This window comes from Plectropomus leopardus, chromosome 21, assembly GCF_008729295.1.
Source record: "Plectropomus leopardus isolate mb chromosome 21, YSFRI_Pleo_2.0, whole genome shotgun sequence".
NCBI classification, from domain to species: domain Eukaryota; kingdom Metazoa; phylum Chordata; class Actinopteri; order Perciformes; family Serranidae; genus Plectropomus; species Plectropomus leopardus.
The window spans coordinates 11,628,668-11,652,716 of NC_056483.1; the positions used below are offsets into that span (position 1 = coordinate 11,628,668).

The following is a 24,049-nucleotide window of genomic DNA, read 5'->3' on the forward strand; positions in this document are numbered from 1 at the left end:
CGTGCCAAGACACGCCATAGCATAGAATTTTGCAAAAAAAAGGACAAAAACACCATAAAAATGCATGTTGAAAAAATGACAAAAAAGGCAAGGCTATAGTATGGCAAAAATGTCAAAATATGACATGTCCCAAAAACAGCTGAAAACACCTCAAAACAGCATAAAATAGCGTGCCAAGACACGCCATAGCATAGAATTTTGCAAAACGGCCAAAAAAAACACCATAAAAATGCATGTTGAAAAAATGACCAAAAAGGCAAGGCTATAGTATGGCAAAAATGTCAAAATATGACATGTCCCAAAAACAGCTGAAAACAACTCAAAACAGCATAAAATAGCGTGCCAAGACACGCCATAGCATAGAATTTTTGCAAAAAACGGCCAAAAACACCAAAAAAATGCATGTTGAAAAAATGACCAAAAAGGCAAGGCTATAGTATGGCAAAAATGTCAAAATATGACATGTCCCAAAAACAGCTGAAAACAACTCAAAACAGCATAAAATAGCGTGCCAAGACACGCCATAGCATAGAATTTTGCAAAAACATGGCCAAAAAACACCATAAAAATGCATGTTGAAAAAATGACAAAAAAGGCAAGGCTATAGTATGGCAAAAATGTCAAAATATGACATGTCCCAAAAACAGCTGAAAACAACTCAAAACAGCATAAAATAGCGTGCCAAGACACGCCATAGCATAGAATTTTGCAAAAACAGCAAAAAACACCAAAAAATGCATGTTGAAAAAATGACAAAAAAAGGCAAGGCTATAGTATGGCAAAAATGTCAAAATATGACATGTCCCAAAAACAGCTGAAAAACAACTCAAAAACAGCATAAAATAGCGTGCCAAGACACGCCATAGCATAGAATTTTGCAAAAACAGCAAAAACACCATAAAAATGCATTGAAAAAATGACCAAAAAAGGCAAGGCTATAGTATGGCAAAAATGTCAAAATATGACACATCCCAAAAACAGCTGAAAACACCTCAAAACAGCATAAAATAGCGTGCCAAGACACGCCATAGCATAGAAATTTGCAAAAACAGCAAAAAACACCATAAAAATGCATGTTGAAAAAATGACAAAAAAAAGGCAAGGCTATAGTATGGCAAAAATGTCAAAATATGACATGTCCCAAAAACAGCTGAAAACAACTCAAAACAGCATAAAATAGCGTGCCAAGACACGCCATAGCATAGAATTTTGCAAAAACAGCCAAAAAACACCATAAAAATGCATGTTGAAAAAATGACCAAAAAGGCAAGGCTATAGTATGGCAAAAATGTCAAAAATATGACATGTCCCAAAAACAGCTGAAAACACTCAAAACAGCATAAAAAAGCGTGCCAAGACACGCCATAGCATAGAATTTTGCAAAAAACAGCAAAACACCATAAAAATGCATGTTGAAAAAATGACAAAAAAAGGCAAGGCTATAGTATGGCAAAAATGTCAAAATATGACATGTCCCAAAAACAGCTGAAAACAACTCAAAACAGCATAAAATAGCGTGCCAAGACACGCCATAGCATATAGAATTTTGCAAAAAAACAGCAAAAAACACCATAAAAATGCATGTTGAAAAAATGACAAAAAAGGCAAGGCTATAGTATGGCAAAAATGTCAAAATATGACACATGTCCCAAAAACAGCTGAAAACAACTCAAAAAACAGCATAAAAAAAATAGCGTGCCAAGACACGCCATAGCATAGAATTTTGCAAAAAAACAACCAAAAACACCATAAAAATGCATGTTGAAAAAAATGACCAAAAAGGCAAGGCTATAGTATGGCAAAAATGTCAAAATATGACATGTCCCAAAAACAGCTGAAAACACACTCAAAACAGCATAAAATAGCGTGCCAAGACACGCCATAGCATAGAATGTTGCAAAAAACAGCCAAAAACACCATAAAAAATGCATGTTGAAAAAATGATGAAAAAAAAAGGCAAGGCTATAGTATGGCAAAAATGTCAAAATATGACATGTCCCAAAAACAGCTGAAAACACCTCAAAACAGCATAAAATAGCGTGCCAAGACACGCCATAGCATAGAATTTTGCAAAAACAGCCAAAAAAACACCATAAAAATGCATGTTGAAAAAAAATGACCAAAAAGGCAAGGCTATAGTATGGCAAAAATGTCAAAATATGACATGTCCCAAAAAACAGCTGAAAACAACTCAAAACAGCATAAAATAGCGTGCCAAGACACGCCATAGCATAGAATTTTGCAAAAACAGCCAAAAACACCATAAAAATGCATGTTGAAAAAATGACCAAAAAGGCAAGGCTATAGTATGGCAAAAATGTCAAAATATGACATGTCCCAAAAACAGCTGAAAACACCTCAAAACAGCATAAAATAGCGTGCCAAGACACGCCATAGCATAGAATGTTGCAAAAACAGCAAAAAACACCATAAAAAATGCATGTTGAAAAAATGACAAAAAAGGCAAGGCTATAGTATGGCAAAAATGTCAAAATATGACATGTCCCAAAAAAACAGCTGAAAACAACTCAAAACAGCATAAAATAGCGTGCCAAGACACGCCATAGCATAGAATTTTGCAAAAACAGCAAAAAAACACCATAAAAATGCATGTTGAAAAAATGACCAAAAAGGCAAGGCTATAGTATGGCAAAAAATGTCAAAATATGACATGTCCCAAAAACAGCTGAAAACAACTCAAAACAGCATATAAAATAGCGTGCCAAGACACGCCATAGCAAAGAATGTTGCAAAAACAGCAAAAAACACCATAAAAATGCATGTTGAAAAAATGACAAAAAAGGCAAGGCTATAGTATGGCAAAAATGTCAAAATATGACATGTCCCAAAAACAGCTGAAAACAACTCAAAACAGCATAAAAAATAGCGTGCCAAGACACGCCATAGCATAGAATTTTGCAAAAACAGCCAAAAAAAACACCATAAAAATGCATGTTGAAAAAATGACCAAAAAAGGCAAGGCTATAGTATGGCAAAAATGTCAAAATATGACATGTCCCAAAAACAGCTGAAAACAACTCAAAACAGCATAAAATAGCGTGCCAAGACACGCCATAGCATAGAATTTTGCAAAAACAGCCAAAAAACACCAAAAAATGCATGTTGAAAAAATGACCAAAAAGGCAAGGCTATAGTATGGCAAAAATGTCAAAATATGACATGTCCCAAAAACAGCTGAAAACAACTCAAAACAGCATAAAATAGCGTGCCAAGACACGCCATAGCATAGAAATTTTGCAAAAAAACGGCCAAAAACACCATAAAAATGCATGTTGAAAAAATGACCAAAAAAGGCAAGGCTATAGTATGGCAAAAATGTCAAAATATGACATGTCCCAAAAACAGCTGAAAAACAACTCAAAACAGCATAAAATAGCGTGCCAAGACACGCCATAGCATAGAATTTTGCAAAAACAAGCCAAAAACACCATAAAAATGCATGTTGAAAAAATGACAAAAAAGGCAAGGCTATAGTATGGCAAAAATGTCAAAATATGACATGTCCCAAAAACAGCTGAAAACAACTCAAAACAGCATAAAAATAGCGTGCCAAGACACGCCATAGCATAGAATTTTGCAAAAAAGGACCAAAAAAACACCATAAAAAAATGCATGTTGAAAAAATGACCAAAAAAAGGCAAGGCTATAGTATGGCAAAAATGTCAAAATATGACATGTCCCAAAAACAGCTGAAAACAACTCAAAAACAGCATAAAATAGCGTGCCAAGACACGCCATAGCATAGAATTTTGCAAAAACAGCCAAAAAACACCATAAAAAATGCATGTTGAAAAAATGACAAAAAAGGCAAGGCTATAGTATGGCAAAAATGTCAAAATATGACATGTCAAAAAAAACAGCTGAAAACAACTCAAAACAGCATAAAATAGCGTGCCAAGACACGCCATAGCATAGAATTTTGCAAAAAAAAAAAAAACACCATAAAAAATGCATGTTGAAAAAATGACCAAAAAGGCAAGGCTATAGTATGGCAAAAATGTCAAAATATGACATGTCCCAAAAACAGCTGAAAACACCTCAAAACAGCATAAAATAGCGTGCCAAGAGCAAACACGCCATAGCATAGAATTTTGCAAAAACAGCAAAAAACACCATAAAAATGCATGTTGAAAAAATGACCAAAAAGGCAAGGCTATAGTATGGCAAAAATGTCAAAATATGACATGTCCCAAAAACAGCTGAAAACAACTCAAAAACAGCATAAAATAGCGTGCCAAGACACGCCATAGCATAGAATGTTGCAAAAACAGCAAAAAAACACCATAAAAATGCATGTTGAAAAAAATGACAAAAAAGGCAAGGCATATAGTATGGCAAAAATGTCAAAATATGACATGTCCCAAAAACAGCTGAAAACAACTCAAAACAGCATAAAATAGCGTGCCAAAGACACGCCATAGCATAGAATTTTGCAAAAAACAGCAAAAAAAACACCATAAAAATGCATGTTGAAAAAATGACCAAAAAGGCAAGGCTATAGTATGGCAAAAATGTCAAAATATGACATGTCCCAAAAACAGCTGAAAACAACTCAAAACAGCATAAAATAGCGTGCCAAGACACGCCATAGCATAGAATTTTGCAAAAACGGCCAAAAACACCATAAAAAATGCATGTTGAAAAAATGACCAAAAAGGCAAGGCTATAGTATGGCAAAAATGTCAAAATATGACATGTCCCAAAAACAGCTGAAAAACAACTCAAAACAGCATAAAATAGCGTGCCAAGACACGCCATAGCATAGAATTTTGCAAAAACAGCCAAAAACACCATAAAAATGCATGTTGAAAAAAATGACAAAAAAGGCAAGGCTATAGTATGGCAAAAATGTCAAAATATGACATGTCCCAAAAACAGCTGAAAACAACTCAAAACAGCATAAAATAGCGTGCCAAGACACGCCATAGCATAGAATGTTGCAAAAAAGCAAAAACACCATAAAAATGCATGTTGAAAAAATGACCAAAAAGGCAAGGCTATAGTATGGCAAAAATGTCAAAATATGACATGTCCCAAAAACAGCTGAAAACAACACAACTCAAAACAGCATAAAATAGCGTGCCAAGACACGCCATAGCATAGAATTTTGCAAAAACAGCAAAAAACACCATAAAAATGCATGTTGAAAAAATGACCAAAAAGGCAAGGCTATAGTATGGCAAAAATGTCAAAATATGACATGTCCCAAAAACAGCTGAAAACAACTCAAAACAGCATAAAATAGCGTGCCAAGACACGCCATAGCATAGAATGTTGCAAAAACAGCAAAAAAACACCATAAAATGCATGTTGAAAAAATGACAAAAAAGGCAAGGCTATAGTATGGCAAAAATGTCAAAATATGACATGTCCCAAAAACAGCTGAAAACAACTCAAAACAGCATAAAATAGCGTGCCAAGACACGCCATAGCATAGAATTTTGCAAAAACATGGCCAAAAACACCATAAAAATGCATGTTGAAAAAATGACCAAAAAGGCAAGGCTATAGTATGGCAAAAATGTCAAAATATGACATGTCCCAAAAACAGCTGAAAACAACTCAAAACACAGCATAAAATAGCGTGCCAAGACACGCCATAGCATAAAATTTTGCAAAAACGGCCAAAAAAACACCATAAAAATGCATGTTGAAAAAATGACAAAAAAGGCAAGGCTATAGTATGGCAAAAATGTCAAAATATGACATGTCCCAAAAACAGCTGAAAACAACTCAAAACAGCATAAAATAGCGTGCCAAGACACGCCATAGCATAGAATTTGCAAAAACAGCAAAAAAAAAACACCATAAAAATGCATGTTGAAAAAATGACCAAAAAGGCAAGGCTATAGTATGGCAAAAATGTCAAAATATGACATGTCCCAAAAACAGCTGAAAACAACTCAAAACAGCATAAAATAGCGTGCAAGACACGCCATAGCATAGAATTTTGCAAAAACAGCGGCCCAAAAACACCATAAAAATGCATGTTGAAAAAATGACAAAAAAAGGCAAGGCTATAGTATGGCAAAAATGTCAAAATATGACATGTCCCAAAAACAGCTGAAAACAACTCAAAACAGCATAAAATAGCGTGCCAAGACACGCCATAGCATAGAATTTTGCAAAAACAGCAAAAAAACACACCATAAAAATGCATGTTGAAAAAATGACAAAAAAGGCAAGGCTATAGTATGGCAAAAATGTCAAAATATGACATGTCCCAAAAACAGCTGAAAACAACTCAAAACAGCATAAAATAGCGTGCCAAGACACGCCATAGCATAGAATTTTGCAAAAACAGCAAAAACACCATAAAAATGCATGTTGAAAAAATGACAAAAAAGGCAAGGCTATAGTATGGCAAAAATGTCAAAATATGACATGTCCCAAAAACAGCTGAAAACAACTCAAAACAGCATAAAATAGCGTGCCAAGACACGCCATAGCATAGAATTTTGCAAAAACAACCAAAAAACACCATAAAAATGCATGTTGAAAAAATGACAAAAAAGGCAAGGCTATAGTATGGCAAAAATGTCAAAATATGACATGTCCCAAAAACAGCTGAAAACAACTCAAAACAGCATAAAATAGCGTGCCAAGACATGCCATAGCATAGAATGTTGCAAAAACAGACCAAAAAACACCATAAAAATGCATGTTGAAAAAATGAAAAAAAGGCAAGGCTATAGTATGGCAAAAATGTCAAAATATGACATGTCCCAAAAACAGCTGAAAACAACTCAAAACAGCATAAAATAGCGTGCCAAGACACGCCATAGCATATAGAATTTTGCAAAAACAACCAAAAACACCATAAAAATGCATGTTGAAAAAATGACAAAAAAGGCAAGGCTATAGTATGGCAAAAATGTCAAAATATGACATGTCCCAAAAACAGCTGAAAACAACTCAAAACAGCATAAAATAGCGTGCCAAGACACGCCATTGCATAGAATTTTGTAAAAAAGGACCAAAACACCAAAAAAATGCATGTTGAAAAAATGACAAAAAAGGCAAGGCTATAGTATGGCAAAAATGTCAAAATATGACATGTCCCAAAAACAGCTGAAAACAACTCAAAACAGCATAAAATAGCGTGCCAAGACACGCCATAGCATAGAATTTTGCAAAAACAGCAAAAAACACCATAAAAATGCATGTTGAAAAAATGAAAAAAAGGCAAGGCTATAGTATGGCAAAAATGTCAAAATATGACATGTCCCAAAAACAGCTGAAAACAACTCAAAACAGCATAAAATAGCGTGCCAAGACACGCCATAGCAGAATTTTGCAAAAACAGCAAAAACACCATAAAAATGCATGTTGAAAAAATGACCAAAAAGGCAAGCTATATAGTATGGCAAAAATGTCAAAATATGACATGTCCCAAAAACAGCTGAAAACAACTCAAAACAGCATAAAATAGCGTGCCAAGACACGCCATAGCATAGAATTTTGCAAAAACAACCAAAAACACCATAAAAATGCATGTTGAAAAAATGACAAAAAAGGCAAGGCTATAGTATGGCAAAAATGTCAAAATATGACATGTCCCAAAAACAGCTGAAAACAACTCAAAACAGCATAAAATAGCGTGCCAAGACACGCCATAGCATAGAAATTTGCAAAAACAGCAAAAACACCATAAAAATGCATGTTGAAAAAATGACCAAAAAGGCAAGGCTATAGTATGGCAAAAATGTCAAAATATGACATGTCCAAAAAAAAACAGCTGAAAACAACTCAAAACAGCATAAAAATAGCGTGCCAAGACACGCCATAGCATAGAATTTTGCAAAAAAACAGCAAAAACACCATAAAAATGCATGTTGAAAAAATGACCAAAAAGGCAAGGCTATAGTATGGCAAAAATGTCAAAATATGACATGTCCCAAAAACAGCTGAAAACAACTCAAAACAGCATAAAATAGCGTGCCAAGACACGCCATAGCATAAAATGTTGCAAAAACAGCAAAAAACACCATAAAAAATGCATGTTGAAAAAATGACCAAAAAGGCAAGGCTATAGTATGGCAAAAATGTCAAAATATGACATGTCCCAAAAACAGCTGAAAACAACTCAAAACAGCATAAGTAGCGTGCCAAGACACGCCATAGCATAGAATTTTGCAAAAACAGCAAAAAACACCATAAAAATGCATGTTGAAAAAAATGACCAAAAAGGCAAGGCTATAGTATGGCAAAAATGTCAAAATATGACATGTCCCAAAAACAGCTGAAAACAACTCAAAACAGCATAAAATAGCGTGCCAAGACACGCCATAGCATAAAATGTTGCAAAAACAGCAAAAAAAAACACCATAAAAATGCATGTTGAAAAAATGACAAAAAAGGCAAGGCTATAGTATGGCAAAAATGTCAAAATATGACATGTCCCAAAAACAGCTGAAAACAACTCAAAACAGCATAAAATAGCGTGCCAAGACACGCCATAGCATAGAATTTTGCAAAAACAGCAAAAAACACCATAAAAATGCATGTTGAAAAAATGACCAAAAAGGCAAGGCTATAGTATGGCAAAAATGTCAAAATATGACATGTCCCAAAAACAGCTGAAAACAACTCAAAACAGCATAAAATAGCGTGCCAAGACACGCCATAGCATAAATTTTGCAAAAACAGCAAAAAACACCATAAAAATGCATGTTGAAAAAATGACAAAAAAGGCAAGGCTATAGTATGGCAAAAATGTCAAAATATGACATGTCCCAAAAACAGCTGAAAACAACTCAAAAAACAGCATAAAATAGCGTGCCAAGACACGCCATAGCATAGAATTTTGCAAAAACAGCAAAAAACACCATAAAAATGCATGTTGAAAAAATGACCAAAAAGGCAAGGCTATAGTATGGCAAAAATGTCAAAATATGACATGTCCCAAAAACAGCTGAAAACAACTCAAAACAGCATAAAATAGCGTGCCAAGACACGCCATTGCATAGAATTTTGTAAAAAAGGAAAAAACACCATAAAAATGCATGTTGAAAAAATGACAAAAAAAGCAAGGCTATAGTATGGCAAAAATGTCAAAATATGACATGTCCCAAAAACAGCTGAAAACAACTCAAAACAGCATAAAATAGCGTGCCAAGACACGCCATAGCATAGAATTTTGCAAAAACAGCAAAAAACACCATAAAAATGCATGTTGAAAAAATGACCAAAAAGGCAAGGCTATAGTATGGCAAAAATGTCAAAATATGACATGTCCCAAAAACAGCTGAAAACAACTCAAAACAGCATAAAATAGCGTGCCAAGACATGCCATAGCATAGAATGTTGCAAAAACAGCAAAAAACACCATAAAAATGCATGTTGAAAAAATGACCAAAAAGGCAAGGCTATAGTATGGCAAAAATGTCAAAATATGACATGTCCCAAAAACAGCTGAAAACAACTCAAAACAGCATAAAATAGCGTGCCAAGACACGCCATAGCATAGAATTTTGCAAAAAACAGCAATAAACACCATAAAAATGCATGTTGAAAAAATGACCAAAAAGGCAAGGCTATAGTATGGCAAAAATGTCAAAATATGACATGTCCCAAAAACAGCTGAAAACAACTCAAAACAGCATAAAATAGCGTGCCAAGACACGCCATAGCATAGAATTTTGCAAAAACAGCAAAAAACACCATTAAAAATGCATGTTGAAAAAATGACAAAAAAGGCAAGGCTATAGTATGGCAAAAATGTCAAAATAGGACATGTCCCAAAAGCAGCTGAAAACAACTCAAAACAGCACAAAATAGCGTGCCAAGACACGCCATTGCATAGAGTTTTGCAAAAAAAGGACCAAAACACCATAAAAATGCATGTTGAAAAAATGACCAAAAAAAGCAAGGCTATAGTATGGCAAAAATGTCAAAATATGACATGTCCCAAAAACAGCTGAAAACAACTCAAAACAGCATAAAATAGCGTGCCAAGACACACCATAGCAGAGAATTTTGCAAAAAAGGACCAAAAACACCATAAAAATGCATGTTGAAAAAATGACCAAAAAGGCAAGGCTATAGTATGGCAAAAATGTCAAAATAGGACATGTCCCAAAAACAGCTGAAAACAACTCAAAACAGCATAAAATAGCGTGCCAAGACACGCCATTGCATAGAATTTTGCAAAAAAACCAAAAACACCATAAAAATGCATGTTGAAAAAATGACAAAAAAGGCAAGGCTATAGTATGGCAAAAAATGTCAAAATATGACATGTCCCAAAAACAGCTGAAAACAACTCAAAACAGCATATAAAATAGCGTGCCAAGACACGCCATAGCATAGAATTTTGCAAAAACAGCAAAAAACACCATAAAAATGCATGTTGAAAAAATGACCAAAAAGGCAAGGCTATAGTATGGCAAAAATGTCAAAATATGACATGTCCCAAAAACAGCTGAAAAAACAACTCAAAACAGCATAAAAGTAGCGTGCCAAGACATGCCATAGCATAGAATTTTGCAAAAACGGACCAAAAACACCATAAAAATGCATGTTGAAAAAATGACCAAAAAGGCAAGGCTATAGTATATGGCAAAAATGTCAAAATAGGACATGTCCCAAAAACAGCTGAAAACAACTCAAAACAGCATAAAATAGCGTGCCAAGACACACCATAGCAGAGAATTTTGCAAAAACAACCAAAAAACACCATAAAAATGCATGTTGAAAAAATGACAAAAAAGGCAAGGCTATAGTATGGCAAAAATGTCAAAATATGACATGTCCCAAAAACAGCTGAAAACAACTCAAAACAGCATAAAGTAGCGTGCCAAGACACGCCATAGCATAGAATTTTGCAAAAACGGACCAAAACACCATACATAAAAATGCATGTTGAAAAAATGACCAAAAAGGCAAGGCTATAGTATGGCAAAAATGTCAAAATATGACATGTCCCAAAAACAGCTGAAAACAACTCAAAACACCAAAACATAGCGTGCCAAGACACGCCATTGCATAGAATTTTGTAAAAAAGGACCAAAACACCATAAAAATGCATGTTGAAAAAATGACAAAAAAGCAAGGCTATAGTATGGCAAAAATGTCAAAATATGACATGTCCCAAAAACAGCTGAAAACAACTCAAAACAGCATAAAGTAGTGTGCCAAGACACGCCATAGCATAGAATTTTGCAAAAACAGCAAAAAACACCATTAAAATGCATGTTGAAAAAATGACAAAAAAGGCAAGGCTATAGTATGGCAAAAATGTCAAAATAGGACATGTCCCAAAATAGCTGAAAACAACTCAAAACAGCATAAAATAGCGTGCCAAGACACGCCATAGCATGAAATTTTGCAAAAACAGCAATAAACACCATAAAAATGCATGTTGAAAAAATGACAAAACAGGCAAGGCTATAGTATGGCAAAAATGTCAAAATATGACATGTCCCAAAAGCAGCTGAAAACAACTCAAAAGAGCACAAAATAGCGTGCCAAGACACACCATAGCAGAGAATTTTGCAAAAAAGGACCAAAACACCATGAAAATGCATGTTGAAAAAATGACCAAAAAGGCAAGGCTATAGTATGGCAAAAATGTCAAAATATGACATGTCCCAAAAACAGCTGAAAACAACTCAAAACAGCATAAAATAGCGTGCCAAGACACGTCATTGCATAGAGTTTTGCAAAAACAGCAAAAAACACCATAAAAATGCATGTTGAAAAAATGACAAAAAAGGCAAGGCTATAGTATGGCAAAAATGTCAAAATATGACATGTCAACAAACAGCTGAAAACCACATAAAATAGTAAATTGAGATAGCATAGAATGCCGAAAAAACAAAAAAAAAAAATCATAATATCGTAGGTCAAAAAACGACTAAAAATGCCATACTGTAATATGCAGACAAATGTCAAAATATAATGTGACATATAAATGTACCAAAAACAGCTGAAAATCACTTGAAATAGTCTGTAGAAATAAGTCATATAAAAGAATGTAATATTTCCTAGACATCATTATATAGCATGTCAAAAAACATCATAGCATAGTAAGCAGTTAAAAAAAAAACTATTAACTGTTCGCCAGGACAAGGGAGAGAATTAGACGTGACTGGTTTCACATTTTGAACCGTGCAGGTGGCCATTTACAGTCCAGTTATTGACAATCAATTTCAAATAAAATACTTTTACTAAATAATACCCTTTGTGTGTCTTGATAATATTTCTGTCTTTGATGTCGGCTCTTTAAGACCAAAGTAGATATAAATGACAAGGGGTTGTAGTGTTTTAACCTGATCCACAGGGTCAAAAAACATTCAGTGTGTGGTTCTAATATGTTTACCATTCATGACAGTGCAAATATTCAAGAACTTACCAAGAGTTCGAAGCAAGACAAACTGCATCCCGAGAGCGAAAGGCCTCTCCTGTTCATCAACAGACCTGACAACAGAGAAATGGCAAGTTGATGATGCTGATTCACTGCACTGTATCCAAATAAAATTACATAAGAAAAAAAATCTTTTCATCTATTCAAAATGACAGGGAAATAAGACCAAAATTGGATACAACTTTCAATGGTTAGCTCCCTTACCTGAGTGTGACGATGATGGCGGAGGGCTGGGCACAGGCGGTGATTAGAGTGACAATGAAGAGGAAGATGAGGAAAGGGATGAGAGTGTTGCAGGTGCGGTCGCACTTCCCCGACACGGCGTAGCCATTCTCATTCAGGTAGGTTTTAACGATGACCAGCTGGAGCTGGTTGACCTGGCCGCCCGAGGACGGTGTGATGACCTGTCTGCTCTGCACACAGCCGCAGTCTGTGTAGTTCCTAATCTGTTGTCATAAACAACATAAGTAAATCCCACCATTCACTACCAACATCTCTCTTTTTAAAAGAAAATCCTAACATAATTCCATTGAAACACTAGTGAATAAATGAGTAAGATGAAATCTAAATTTAGACACAGATAGACAGACTGGGTGGCACCAGTCATGTTGTGCTATCTAGACGTTTCCTTTTCTCATGCTGGTATAATTTCCTATCTGACATTGTTTTGGAGTCTGTTACTTCCTGTCCTTTCAGAGCTATGGGAGGAGAATGTACAGAGAGAGCAGGTCCTTGTGATTATGATTAGTGTGTCCGCTCTCTGAAATCACTTTCATCTCGCCTTTTATATTGTACTTGTAAATGGCTGCAATTTTTTTCTGACACAGGAAAACAATGAAGGTGTGTGTGTGTGTGTGTGTGTGTGTGTTTACCCCAGTACTATCGTTGCCCACTGTGCTGCATCCAGCCAGACAGGGGTTGAAATAGGTGATGCCGTCAGAGCCGCAGACCGGAGCGTACTCATGGATCCTGCAGCCACAGTTCACGTTGCAACTGCCTGTCAGGTTCCTGTGGGTCATGGTTAGGGTTGGGCTGCACACACAGAGCACACAGAAAACATTTGTTCAGAACAACAGGAACCCTTTATAGCCGTTCCACTTCGGTGTAGGGGCTACACGCTTCTTTGTAACTCTTGTTTTTCCTAGCATTTCAAAACCTTTTAGATAATGTTAAAATGCTTTGAGAAAGTTGCTTTTCTTTTTTTTAATTCACACTTTGGAAATGTATTTCCACAGAAATGCTATGTCAGCAAGGGCCAGAGGCAGGGGACTTGGCCATTCAAGTATCTGCAGGAGCTTTTATTAAATTTCTGCACATTAATGCATCTAGGTTAGTGTGGCCCTGCTGGGACAGCAGCACACCATTTCTATCTAGAAAAAAATTATGGCGCTATACGTCGCATTTTAGACTACATTTCCAATAACACCCAGTGCTTCGTGCTGCAAAGAGAGTAAGACTCCATATCCCCACTCTCCTTCCCTGCATGGCATCACTCCATAAAGTTTAGTTTCAGCAGAAAAAGGAGCCATTAAAAAATGTGTATGGTGTGATCACATACCCTTGTCTACATAATGCATCTTTTTGATGACTTTCTACTTATTTTCTACCCTTATTTTATTTTGTTTTTATTTATTTAATTACACCCCCCTTTTCCACCTATTTGTTTATTGTATTTGATTTCTTATTCATTTATTTATCTTTTTATTTTATTTTATTTTCCATGACAATAGTTCCTTCTCAGTGCAGAAACAATGAGTTTTTAAAATGATGAAATGATGCAAAATGTAGCCCATGAGGGGGAAAAAAAAGTCTGCCAGTCTCTTGAAAAATGTCAACTGTAGTCTCTGTGTCTCTTTTCTAATCTGCTGCACATAATCCTTTTAATGATCTCTAATCTAGCCGTTCGCCGGCCTGTGTGATGTGTGATGATAGAGGGACAGAGACAAGGGGGTGAGGAAGTGACACCTCCAGTGACTCGGTGTGGGAACATTCGCTTTAAGCCAAACAGGACTTTGGCTCCATCTAAACTGAGGGCAGTGAAGCGAGTCCTGGGTTTTCTCTGGGCAGCTTCGCTCTGAGCCCTGCGGAACAGCCGGGGACGGGCCCTAACAACACAACAGCCTGGGAGTGACGCTGTAGCATACACACACATACACAAAAGCATCACGGACAATACATCTCTCTCTGATAGTTTTTGATAGTGTGTTTAAAATGCCAAAAATGTAATTATTTTATGCCACTTCTCAAAATCAGTGGACCATCATTTTTCACAGGACCATAAAGGGACACTCATCCTCATTTATACTGGTTGTCACAGGGGAAGCAAATTTGGGCCTGTCCTGACATAACAGTGTCACATTCCAGACACTGTGTGTGAGAGAGACAGTGTGTGTGTGTGTGTGTGTGTGTGTGTGTGTGTGTGTGTGTGTGTGTGTGTGCATGCGCACGTAAAAAAAAAGGCATCAGTCCTGCTAGAATCTCAGGCTCACTGCACTGATTGCACATGTCCTTTTTTCAGACTAAACCCCAGCCTCGGCTGAACCCTCCAGATGTCGTGTCACTGTGTGCTGGCTGAACTGCATAAAAAACCCAAAGCGGGAGCCAAGAGAGCGAGTGGCTTAATGTGGTTTAGCGCTGCAGACTCCGAGCGGGCAGAGTGACGACAAATTCTGAGCTGTGAGGTTTTATTAAGATGTTTTGTAACAGAGAGGCTGTGTTTTTGCTGATTCCTTTTAGCTTTGCTTTGAAAATGGACGTCAAACATGATGACACAGCAGCTTTTAATTAAGCATACAGGACCAACTCATAATGATGCAACACTTGAATATTGCATAACTTGACCTCCTGGCCCTGAAATGCCAGAGGACTTTTGGAGTTTGTCTTTTTTTTTGTCAAATAGTCTCCAGTCTGTCAGCAGGGGGAGAGCTGTGTCTAGACAAGTGTGAGAGCAGACATAAAGGGTGGGCTTGGGTTAAACATTCCTCATGAGGGTGCTAGCAGTGACTAGTGACCAGTGCTGTTCATAATGAGGAGCCCCCACAGGCTCACACGTCTTGTTGACCCCTCTATAAACAGCGGCTTAAACAAAGACTGCAGTTATTAATGGGTCAGCTACGGGACTTTAAAGGGCCCGTTGACTATTTGACAAATATTCACCATGATTAACTTAGTTACGTGTAAAGTAAATTTCACAGTGGTTTAGCTATTTCACCTCTCTTTGCTGAGTGTTTAGTGAACTTCTGAGAAGATGCAGTTGGCTGACTGGTGCAGCCTACAAAAGGCAACCAGGTCCATAAGCAAAGGATTTTTTTTCATAATATGTATACATACATACATACTCTAAATCTATACTTCTTACTATATGCACAACAAACTTTAAATGTTCACTTCTGGTACATGTTATGCAATGTACACTATGATAAGATTGCAATACAGCAGATATGTAATATGTTTGTGTGTCTATATCATCCAAGGTCACTCCGTTCACAGTAACTCTATGTGTCTCTCTGTATGAGTGTGTTCACAATCATGTGTGCCAACAGACGTCCGCTCTATATTTCTGTCCGCAGGGGCTGACACATCGGATGACTGTTTTTGTTAACTGTGCAGCCTGGCTGCTGATGTGGTGTCGAGCAGTCGCTTCAGAAATAGAGGTGGCAGAGTGATTCAGCGGAGCCACAAGAGCAGATGCCAGTGTTGCTAATTAATCATTCGCACTCCACAACAATGCCACAACACATGAGGATGATGGGAGCGGTGACAGCATCCCCGGCCCACACCCTCCTACAGTATGTACGTATATCAGACATAACGTCATATGCAGACCTTTTTTAAATAAGCCATTTACAAACAAATGTATACCTGACTCCCAAGTATAAAAGCGGTGACAACCATAAATATGGACCTTTGACAACCAGTATTTTGACTTTTTGAATGTTTCTATTTAATGTAAAGCATAACTTTATCATCTCTCTGTCGACTGTGTGTGTGTGTGTGTGTGTGTGTCTGCTCCTCTCTCGCTCTTGGCTTAGACACAATTTACAAATATATGGAAATGGCTAATATAAAAGCTACAATTACAAACAGTAGACTATTTATATAATACTGTAGATGGGCAGATCGTGAAATTTCATCATGCAGAAGGTAAAAATCGGGACAATTGAAACTAAGGGCGGGAAAGTAAAAAAAAGGCTGGCAAGCATGGGATGCATATTTTCTCATTTTATCATATCAGATAAATGTTATCATTCATAATAAATTTGCTTATTCGTGTGTTTGTTAGCCAGATTTGCTCATGGCACATGAAAAACAATAGACCGGACCTTGAAACTATCACTGCAGATCGCAAGCCAATTTCCCTTCTAATATGTGTTTCCCCCTAAAAACTGGTGCTTCAGGACTCTTCTGTCTAAGCCATGGTTGCAGAATGAACAGGTACCACAGGGGTAAAGCAAGGACAGATAGTCCACTCGTTAATCAATCAAATATACTTTGGCAGCTGTTACTAAACTTGGGCTGCCTGCCCAGATAAAGTCTGAGTGTGTGATACTACATTTGCCCTTACCCAGTGGTGTAGGGTATGTTGATGCCTCCTAAATTGATGCTCTCGCAGCCCACTATGAAGAGTGTGGAGAAGCAAAGCAAAGACACCCCGCTGCAGATCATGGCCAGCTTGGCTGACTCTCTGGCGCCGAGCTTCAGCTTCTTGATGATGTAGCCCCCTAGCACGATACCAACCCCGGCACTTGGTACGATGATCACACCTGTGAGAGAGATCAGAGAAAAGACTAGCTGATGAGGTGGAAAAAACATCAGAAGTGTCGCAAACAGCACAGAAATAGAGCAGCTAATTTGTGTCAAGAAAATATGTTAACACTGAATGAATCACTGTAAAGCCTGAATGACTAAGTGCAAGAAGCATCTGATCTACAGTATTTAAATTGGGAACACCAACACAAATTACATAAGCATGTCATGCTTTTATATGAAAGCTTGTATGGTGTCTTGTTGGACACGGTTGCTTGAAAAAGAAAGTTGACAGGACATTCCATGTCATACCAAGAATAAATGCCTTTGAAGAAAAGTGGAAAAAAGGGATCAGAGCAGGCTTCACTGCATCAATGAGACCAGGCTACGCTGAGGGCTACCAGCGAGTCTTTAACAGACTATGGCAGCACGGAGCACATGCTCTCAGTCCACTAGAGCTGGTCTAATTGACAGCATGAAGACAGGCAAAGCTGGCTGCCTCAGGATGGACCGGGTGGAAAGTGTCAAATAGTGCAGGAGTTAAGGCCTAGGAAGGCGGCACATGGCAGCCCTTGAGCCCTGCCACGGGCACGTGCAGCCGGGTAACAAGCAAGATGGGGTCAGTCTGCGGGGATGGAGGGTCAACAAAAACAGAGAAGTGATCCAAGTGCACAGAAATGTCATCTGGCTTCTCCCTCTGTATATGTGTGTGTGTGTGTAACAGTGACAGAACATGTGTCTCTTTGGGCACCCTCAGTGAGAGCTATGCAACAGACAGCTGTGGCATAACATTATCCTGTAAGTGCATGTCCATGAGCTAAAATCTTGTGCTTTTTGCAGGATTAAACATGTACACAGTTCAAAGCAGATATCATATCACAGGGACATAAGGCACACGCACACAACACACAACACACAACACACACACTCTGCTGATGCTACATGAATGATGTATACACGCATTTTATCTGGATTAACGCTCATTTGATAAATGTGTGCATGTATGCATGTCGGTGCTAATCTAACATAGAGATCCTACATCAGAGAAGCCGTTAATCTCACGACAAACTTTAATGCTGCATAAAATTGTCAGCTGCAGTCTGTAAAGCACAAAAATAAGAAAAGTACAGTAAGAAAGGAAGGTGGCTATTTGAAAGGAACAGTGGCTGAGATTAAGAGAGGCACCAGAGTGAGAAAAAAAGTCAGATAAATCGTCAGAGAGCAGAAACAGCAGCATGGGAGAAACTGCAGCTGAGGGAGGCGTGTGTGATATGTTGCAGTGCTATTTCTGTAGCAACATCTAATGAGCATGTAGCAGTGGCGGCTCTTTAACCGGGTATGTTACAGACTCATGGAGGTGGCAATTTGTGAGATTTCCAGTTATCGTATTTTGACATCTTTGGTTTCTACACTGTTGTTTTTATGATTATTCCTTCTACAGTGAGACAAAGATATCACAAGCCCTTCTTTGGACTTGTCAGCCACAGGGGGTATTACTGCTGATTCTAGATAGAAGGTAGATCTCTTTGTCATTTTTTAACCTACCTACCTTTTATCTAACTTTTATAATATGTACCTAACTATTTAGTAGGTACATAATATAAGTAGGTCAGTGTTAAATACCTAACCTAACTAAAATGATACCTAACTATTCTACTATGTACTTCTAGCAAAGCATTGTTTATGCTGCTGAAAATATGGAAATCATTATTTCCTGTACAGCTTAGTCCCAACCAAAACAGTAAAGTTATAGGCGCTCAAAACCAAAACAACGAGCTGAAAGATACTACAAAGCATGAGCAAGGCTCTTGTGGGCTGTCAATTGTGTGTGATTGTCACTATAAGTGTCCACTTTTATATTTCACTTAATTATTTGACTCATTGTTATTATGAAATATTTACTATGGCAGCTTTAAGCTCCAAGTTCATCAAGTCTTATCAGATTTGACCATCAAAAGTACTGGCATGGCCATCAGCCTCAGCTGTACTTTATGTTAAGTGCTGGGGGGTAATCCCAGCTCCTCTGTTTATTATTGAGATAAACGGTCCAACCATGCTTGCATGTTAGTGCATGTAGTCCCTGTGAGTGTGTCCTACTGGCTAGCTAATCAACACCACTATGCACTACCTTCCAACAGCAATTCCCATGTCCATTTTTTTATGGTCTATTGTCAAATACCTTTATTATTTACACATGCAAAAACACTGTCTGGTATTCTGTTCATTCTTAAAAAAAAACATTCTCTCACAATCATCAGGGAAATGTCACAGTTGCTTCGTCCATCTGTCTGCCCCAAGGAAGCATTGTGCTCCCATCAACAGAAGTGCCCTCTCCTCCTTTTCCTCCTCGCCAACAATCATCATATCCAGCAGCTTGGCATCGTTTGGGTAGCCATGGCAACCGCACTACCCGTTTGCCCTTACCCCTTGTATCCTGGCAACAGGCAGATAAGAAGAGGCAATGCTATTGTGTATGTGGGTGTGTGTGTGCATCTAGAGATGACCATATGTCAGCCACCAGAATACTTGGACACACACACACAAACACACTCACACACACTTTTATACAATCCCAGGCATAATTGAGATTTCAATCACCCCTTGCTGGAATAATCCTGATACTAGATTAGTCGTGTACTAGAACCACTGGCTTAGACAGGACTGAAGGATTTGTACATGGTACATATGTGGTGCACAAATTACAGGCAGAGCAGAGGGTAATGCGCGTGTGCATGTGTGACCACGATATGATGAATGTGTCTCCTGCAGTCAATAGAGTCTTGTGTTACCGTCAGGGGATGTAATGGAAGCTCATCATTGAATGAAAGTCTGCAATGACTCACAGCACTGCCCTATGACTGTGAATCACTGTGCGCACGTGGAGAGGTGAGAACAAATGTGAGCTTAAACTGGTACAGACTAGAGGTACGTGTAGTGCGCTGTGATGTATCATTTGTCCTCCTGTCCAGGATCAGAGTAAACACAAAGAAAGTAGCACATAGTGTGTAACAAACCATTTTTCACTGCAGTGAAAAAACATTTCCAAATAGACATAACTGTGCGTTTTCTAAATTAATTTGTCAGTATATTTATGTAAATATTCTACATGCAAGTTTAAATCTGAAGTCTCACAATAGTAATATATTTAGGTCCTTGTGATCATTAGATGCAACTCAATGAAGAAATTATGTAATATTTTTTAAAGTGCTGCAGACTAGAGTAATAAATGCTAATTCTAATGCTTTGCCGGCATAGTTTTGCCTCACTGATTTTATAGTTCAGATGTGAGATCTTTGCAGGCACAGTTCAACTTACCGACAAAATTAACATTTTTTATGACATTATAGGCAAATCTAATTTATTAAAAGAATTGTTGATTTTAAAATTACACTACATTTTAAACATTTTTTTCTTACTGCTGAAAAGTAATGGCAGAACATCCAGAAGAGGAAGATTCAATTTTCTCGGTCCATTTACCTTCATCGATTGTTGAGATTTTCTTAGCATATCTGTCCTTCTTTTAAATAATAAAACATCCTCTTAATTAGGGCGATACTTCACATAAGAAATGTTCATTTGTATATGAATTATTCCCCCATGTTACTTTGAATTGATGAAGGGAACTTTTTTTTTTACTTGTCTCAATGGTTAACTAATTAAACTTTTTTTTCCGCTAAAACCTTACTATTTAAAACACTGACAGATTGAGTGGCGCACTTTGGCAAGCACGTACATTTGAACACTGGTCAATGAAATGCATGAGTGGATTTCTGATACACATGCTCGCCCAGACACCCGACTGATTTGAAAAAGTGTTTTACGTTTTGACGAAAAAAAACACGTGTTTGGTAAATACTAAACAAAGGACTGGATAAATGAGACTTAGACTATACTGCACAAGTTGGGTGAGTTTGTTAATGGAGGTTTTGGCTATATTATTGAAGTAATTTCTACAGTACAAATGTTAAACAGTTCCTGGTTTCACCTTTTTAGAATGTGAGGATTTCAGTTTTACGTTACTATTAACTGGATATCTATTGGTTTTGGACAGTTTGACAGACAAAAAAAGCCCCCTGAAGTCACCAATTTGGCCCGATTACACACTTTTTAAAGTTTTTCAAAGTAAAATAATGCCAAAAGTTAGATGAATCACTGCGGAAATTACCTAGATCCCTAGTTGTTTTGATTCTGGATTTAATTCACCTCAACACTTTTCTAGAGGCAACTGTATGCTCCACTGCATCGTTTTCAATAGAAAACTTTACTTTGCTGTTAAAAACATATTTTTAAGAACCCACATTATAAGTTCCCACGTATCCTTGATGGCAGCCCACAGGGGACAGTGAGTGCAATGACTCACAAGATTCAAAAATATGTCTGACTCTGCTGCACAACTGTGAAATGAAAAAGAAAAAAAAATGAAACAAAGAGAGTGAGTTAACTTAGACAAACATATTTCACAAAGACACACTTACCAGTATATATGCTGGCGTTGGAGGCGGGGATACCAAACTGTGACTCGATAAACTTGGGGATGAAGGTGATGAAGGCGGTGACGATGGCACACTCTGCCGTGTAGGACAGGCTGACGAACAGAAAGGTCATGTTGCTGAGGATCCTCAGCGCTGCCTTGGGGAGGTCTGGGGAGGGATACAAGACAAGACAGAGAGCTTCATTACTGTGGTGCTGTAATTAACACACAGTCAGTCTCTTAATTTGGCTCTCACTCACACCTACGCAAACTCAACGCAACGGAAGCTTCAGAGGAAGAACGAGTGGAAAGCAGTAATAAAGAAAAGGCAGAAAAGGCTGCATCTGTAACACAAATAAACCTTATGTCATAACAACCTAAGGAAAGAAGACAAAGTTAACACCCCTTTAAATTTCCCGGAAACACTTAATGCATTCAATCATAAGTATAAGTATAAGTATCCCTGTTTCACGCAGGACTGCAGAACCAAACAAGATGTAAACATATAGATGCTCATTGTAGCCTGAAACACTATGAATCTTGAAGAAACTCATACAGCTACCAGCAAGTTTTTTGTCCAGTGCAAGTATGTGGATCATGTGCATCTCTGCTGCGAGCCCGAAACAAACCAAGCTCTGCAAATCCAGCCTGAATGCCGTCATCCTTGGTTCATCATAACAAGGGCGAACATGCCCTTTACGTCTGCCTGAGGGGCAATGTGTCCATGTGATTTGGTTGACGTGATGCAGAATGCCCTCTCATCCTGTCACTTTTAAAAGTCATGTGGTCAAACTGTAAGTACATTACTGTTACCAGGCAAGATGGAGCAGTTGTAACTTTCTCTATTGATCCCCAAAGACAGACCTCTGATGTCACTTTCTCTCCATCAGAGGAAGTGCAGATTCATTTTCCAAACAGGAGCTAATGGGGGTTCAGTTTCTCATTCACAGGCACATCAGCGAGGCAGATGCTTGCTGTCATGGCAACAAAATTATGGGCCTCCCAATTGAACAGCTATCACCGAAATCATGACACCAACATGCTATCTAAACACTAACTCAATACATGTGTCTGCTAAAAGCCTTACACGACCATTGACATTTAAAAAAGTACATCATCAGTGTGCATTTTGCAGTTTTCCTGCCAAATTTAAACAAATATGTTCCTCTCAACCTATAGTCCCCTCCCAACAACCAAGAGGTGATGCTTTGTTTTTTCAATGTCGTCAACTGAGTAACAGGTACAACAATTTTGAGCACAAGCGCTGCAGCCAACAGCAGCAAAACAGAGTAGAATGTAACCACTCAGGCTTATTTGCACCATCAGTTTACATCTATTGACAGTGTAACTGATAGGCTCAGATTTTTATTCTGACAACATTTTGGAAAGATTTCCTGCAGAGATAGACCTTTTGTTAAAGAGTGAAACCCTTTTTGTTTAACCAGTAACAGCCTCGAAATTGCCATTGTCAAAAACCAGACCCAGACTCCATTTAAATAAAGATTACTTTCAGGATGTATAGCACCAGCATATGTTCACATCGAACTGGGTGAATTAAGGGATTATTTCAACTAAACTAGAGTTGGTGATTGTTGGAAAATTGGAAAGATGAACCAAGATTCTGTAATCTTGTTGACTTAATGTGAAGTGTCTGTATGTCTCTGTCAGGTAGTTTTAAGGCTACGATGATGGTCGATGAAACCTTTTGCATTTAAAAATGTGTCTTTTGTGTCTTTGCCAGATACACAAGGTGGCAGAATCACTGTTCTCAGGGTCACTGGAACAAACAAGATCCTTCATCTCTCAGCAAGACTGAGGGGCAAAAGATTTCAGGAGCAGGTTTGACAGAATGAGGATCTCCGCAATCCACAGGGACCTCACATTCAAGCTGCTGCTTCTCTTCATTAAAATGAAAAAGCTGATGTAGTTTGGGCTCCTGGTGCACTTTTTACATCCATAGCCTCAATGGCAAAAAGCATTCCATTGAAATATCCAATTTCCCATGCTTCCTCGAAATATGTTGAATAAAGGCCACAGCTAAAAGGATGCATATTTTCAGTTCACAGTAGAGCTGCAACAATTAGTCGATCTGCAGAACATTAATTGGCAACTATTCTGATAACTGAATGATCATTTTCATTTAATTCTTTTTAAATGTGAGAATTTGATGCTTTATGTTGTCATAGATTACCTTGGACTCTGGGAAATTAGTCTGGGCATGTTTCACTATTTTCTGGCATATTTTGACAAAAGAATTTATCGATTTTTCAAGGAAATAACAGGCCGATTCATTGATAATGAAAATAATAATTTGTTGCAGCCCTAGCTCAAAAAGATTTCTTTCAGTATAAACACAGACAGCAAGAGAAAAAAAAGACTCTGTGCTTTATTTCTGCAACTGAAATCCAAAAAAGCCCAAGAAAGGTTTCTCTGACAAAAATAAT

The 24,049-nt window shown here is 37.6% G+C and overlaps 1 protein-coding gene across 2 annotated transcripts in view; it reads right to left on the reverse strand.

Moving 5' to 3' along the window:
• Nucleotides 1-24,049, reverse strand: part of LOC121960995 (solute carrier organic anion transporter family member 5A1) — a 79,970-nt gene that overhangs the window by 23,709 nt on the left and 32,212 nt on the right. For both annotated transcript variants that reach the window (XM_042510900.1, XM_042510901.1), the window contains 5 exons: nt 21,610-21,774; nt 16,953-17,151; nt 13,261-13,420; nt 12,593-12,834; nt 12,377-12,441 (listed from right to left, as the gene is read on the reverse strand). In XM_042510900.1, the coding sequence (XP_042366834.1) occupies nt 12,377-12,441; nt 12,593-12,834; nt 13,261-13,420; nt 16,953-17,151; nt 21,610-21,774 (831 nt within the window). The remainder of the gene's footprint in view (nt 1-12,376; nt 12,442-12,592; nt 12,835-13,260; nt 13,421-16,952; nt 17,152-21,609; nt 21,775-24,049) is intronic.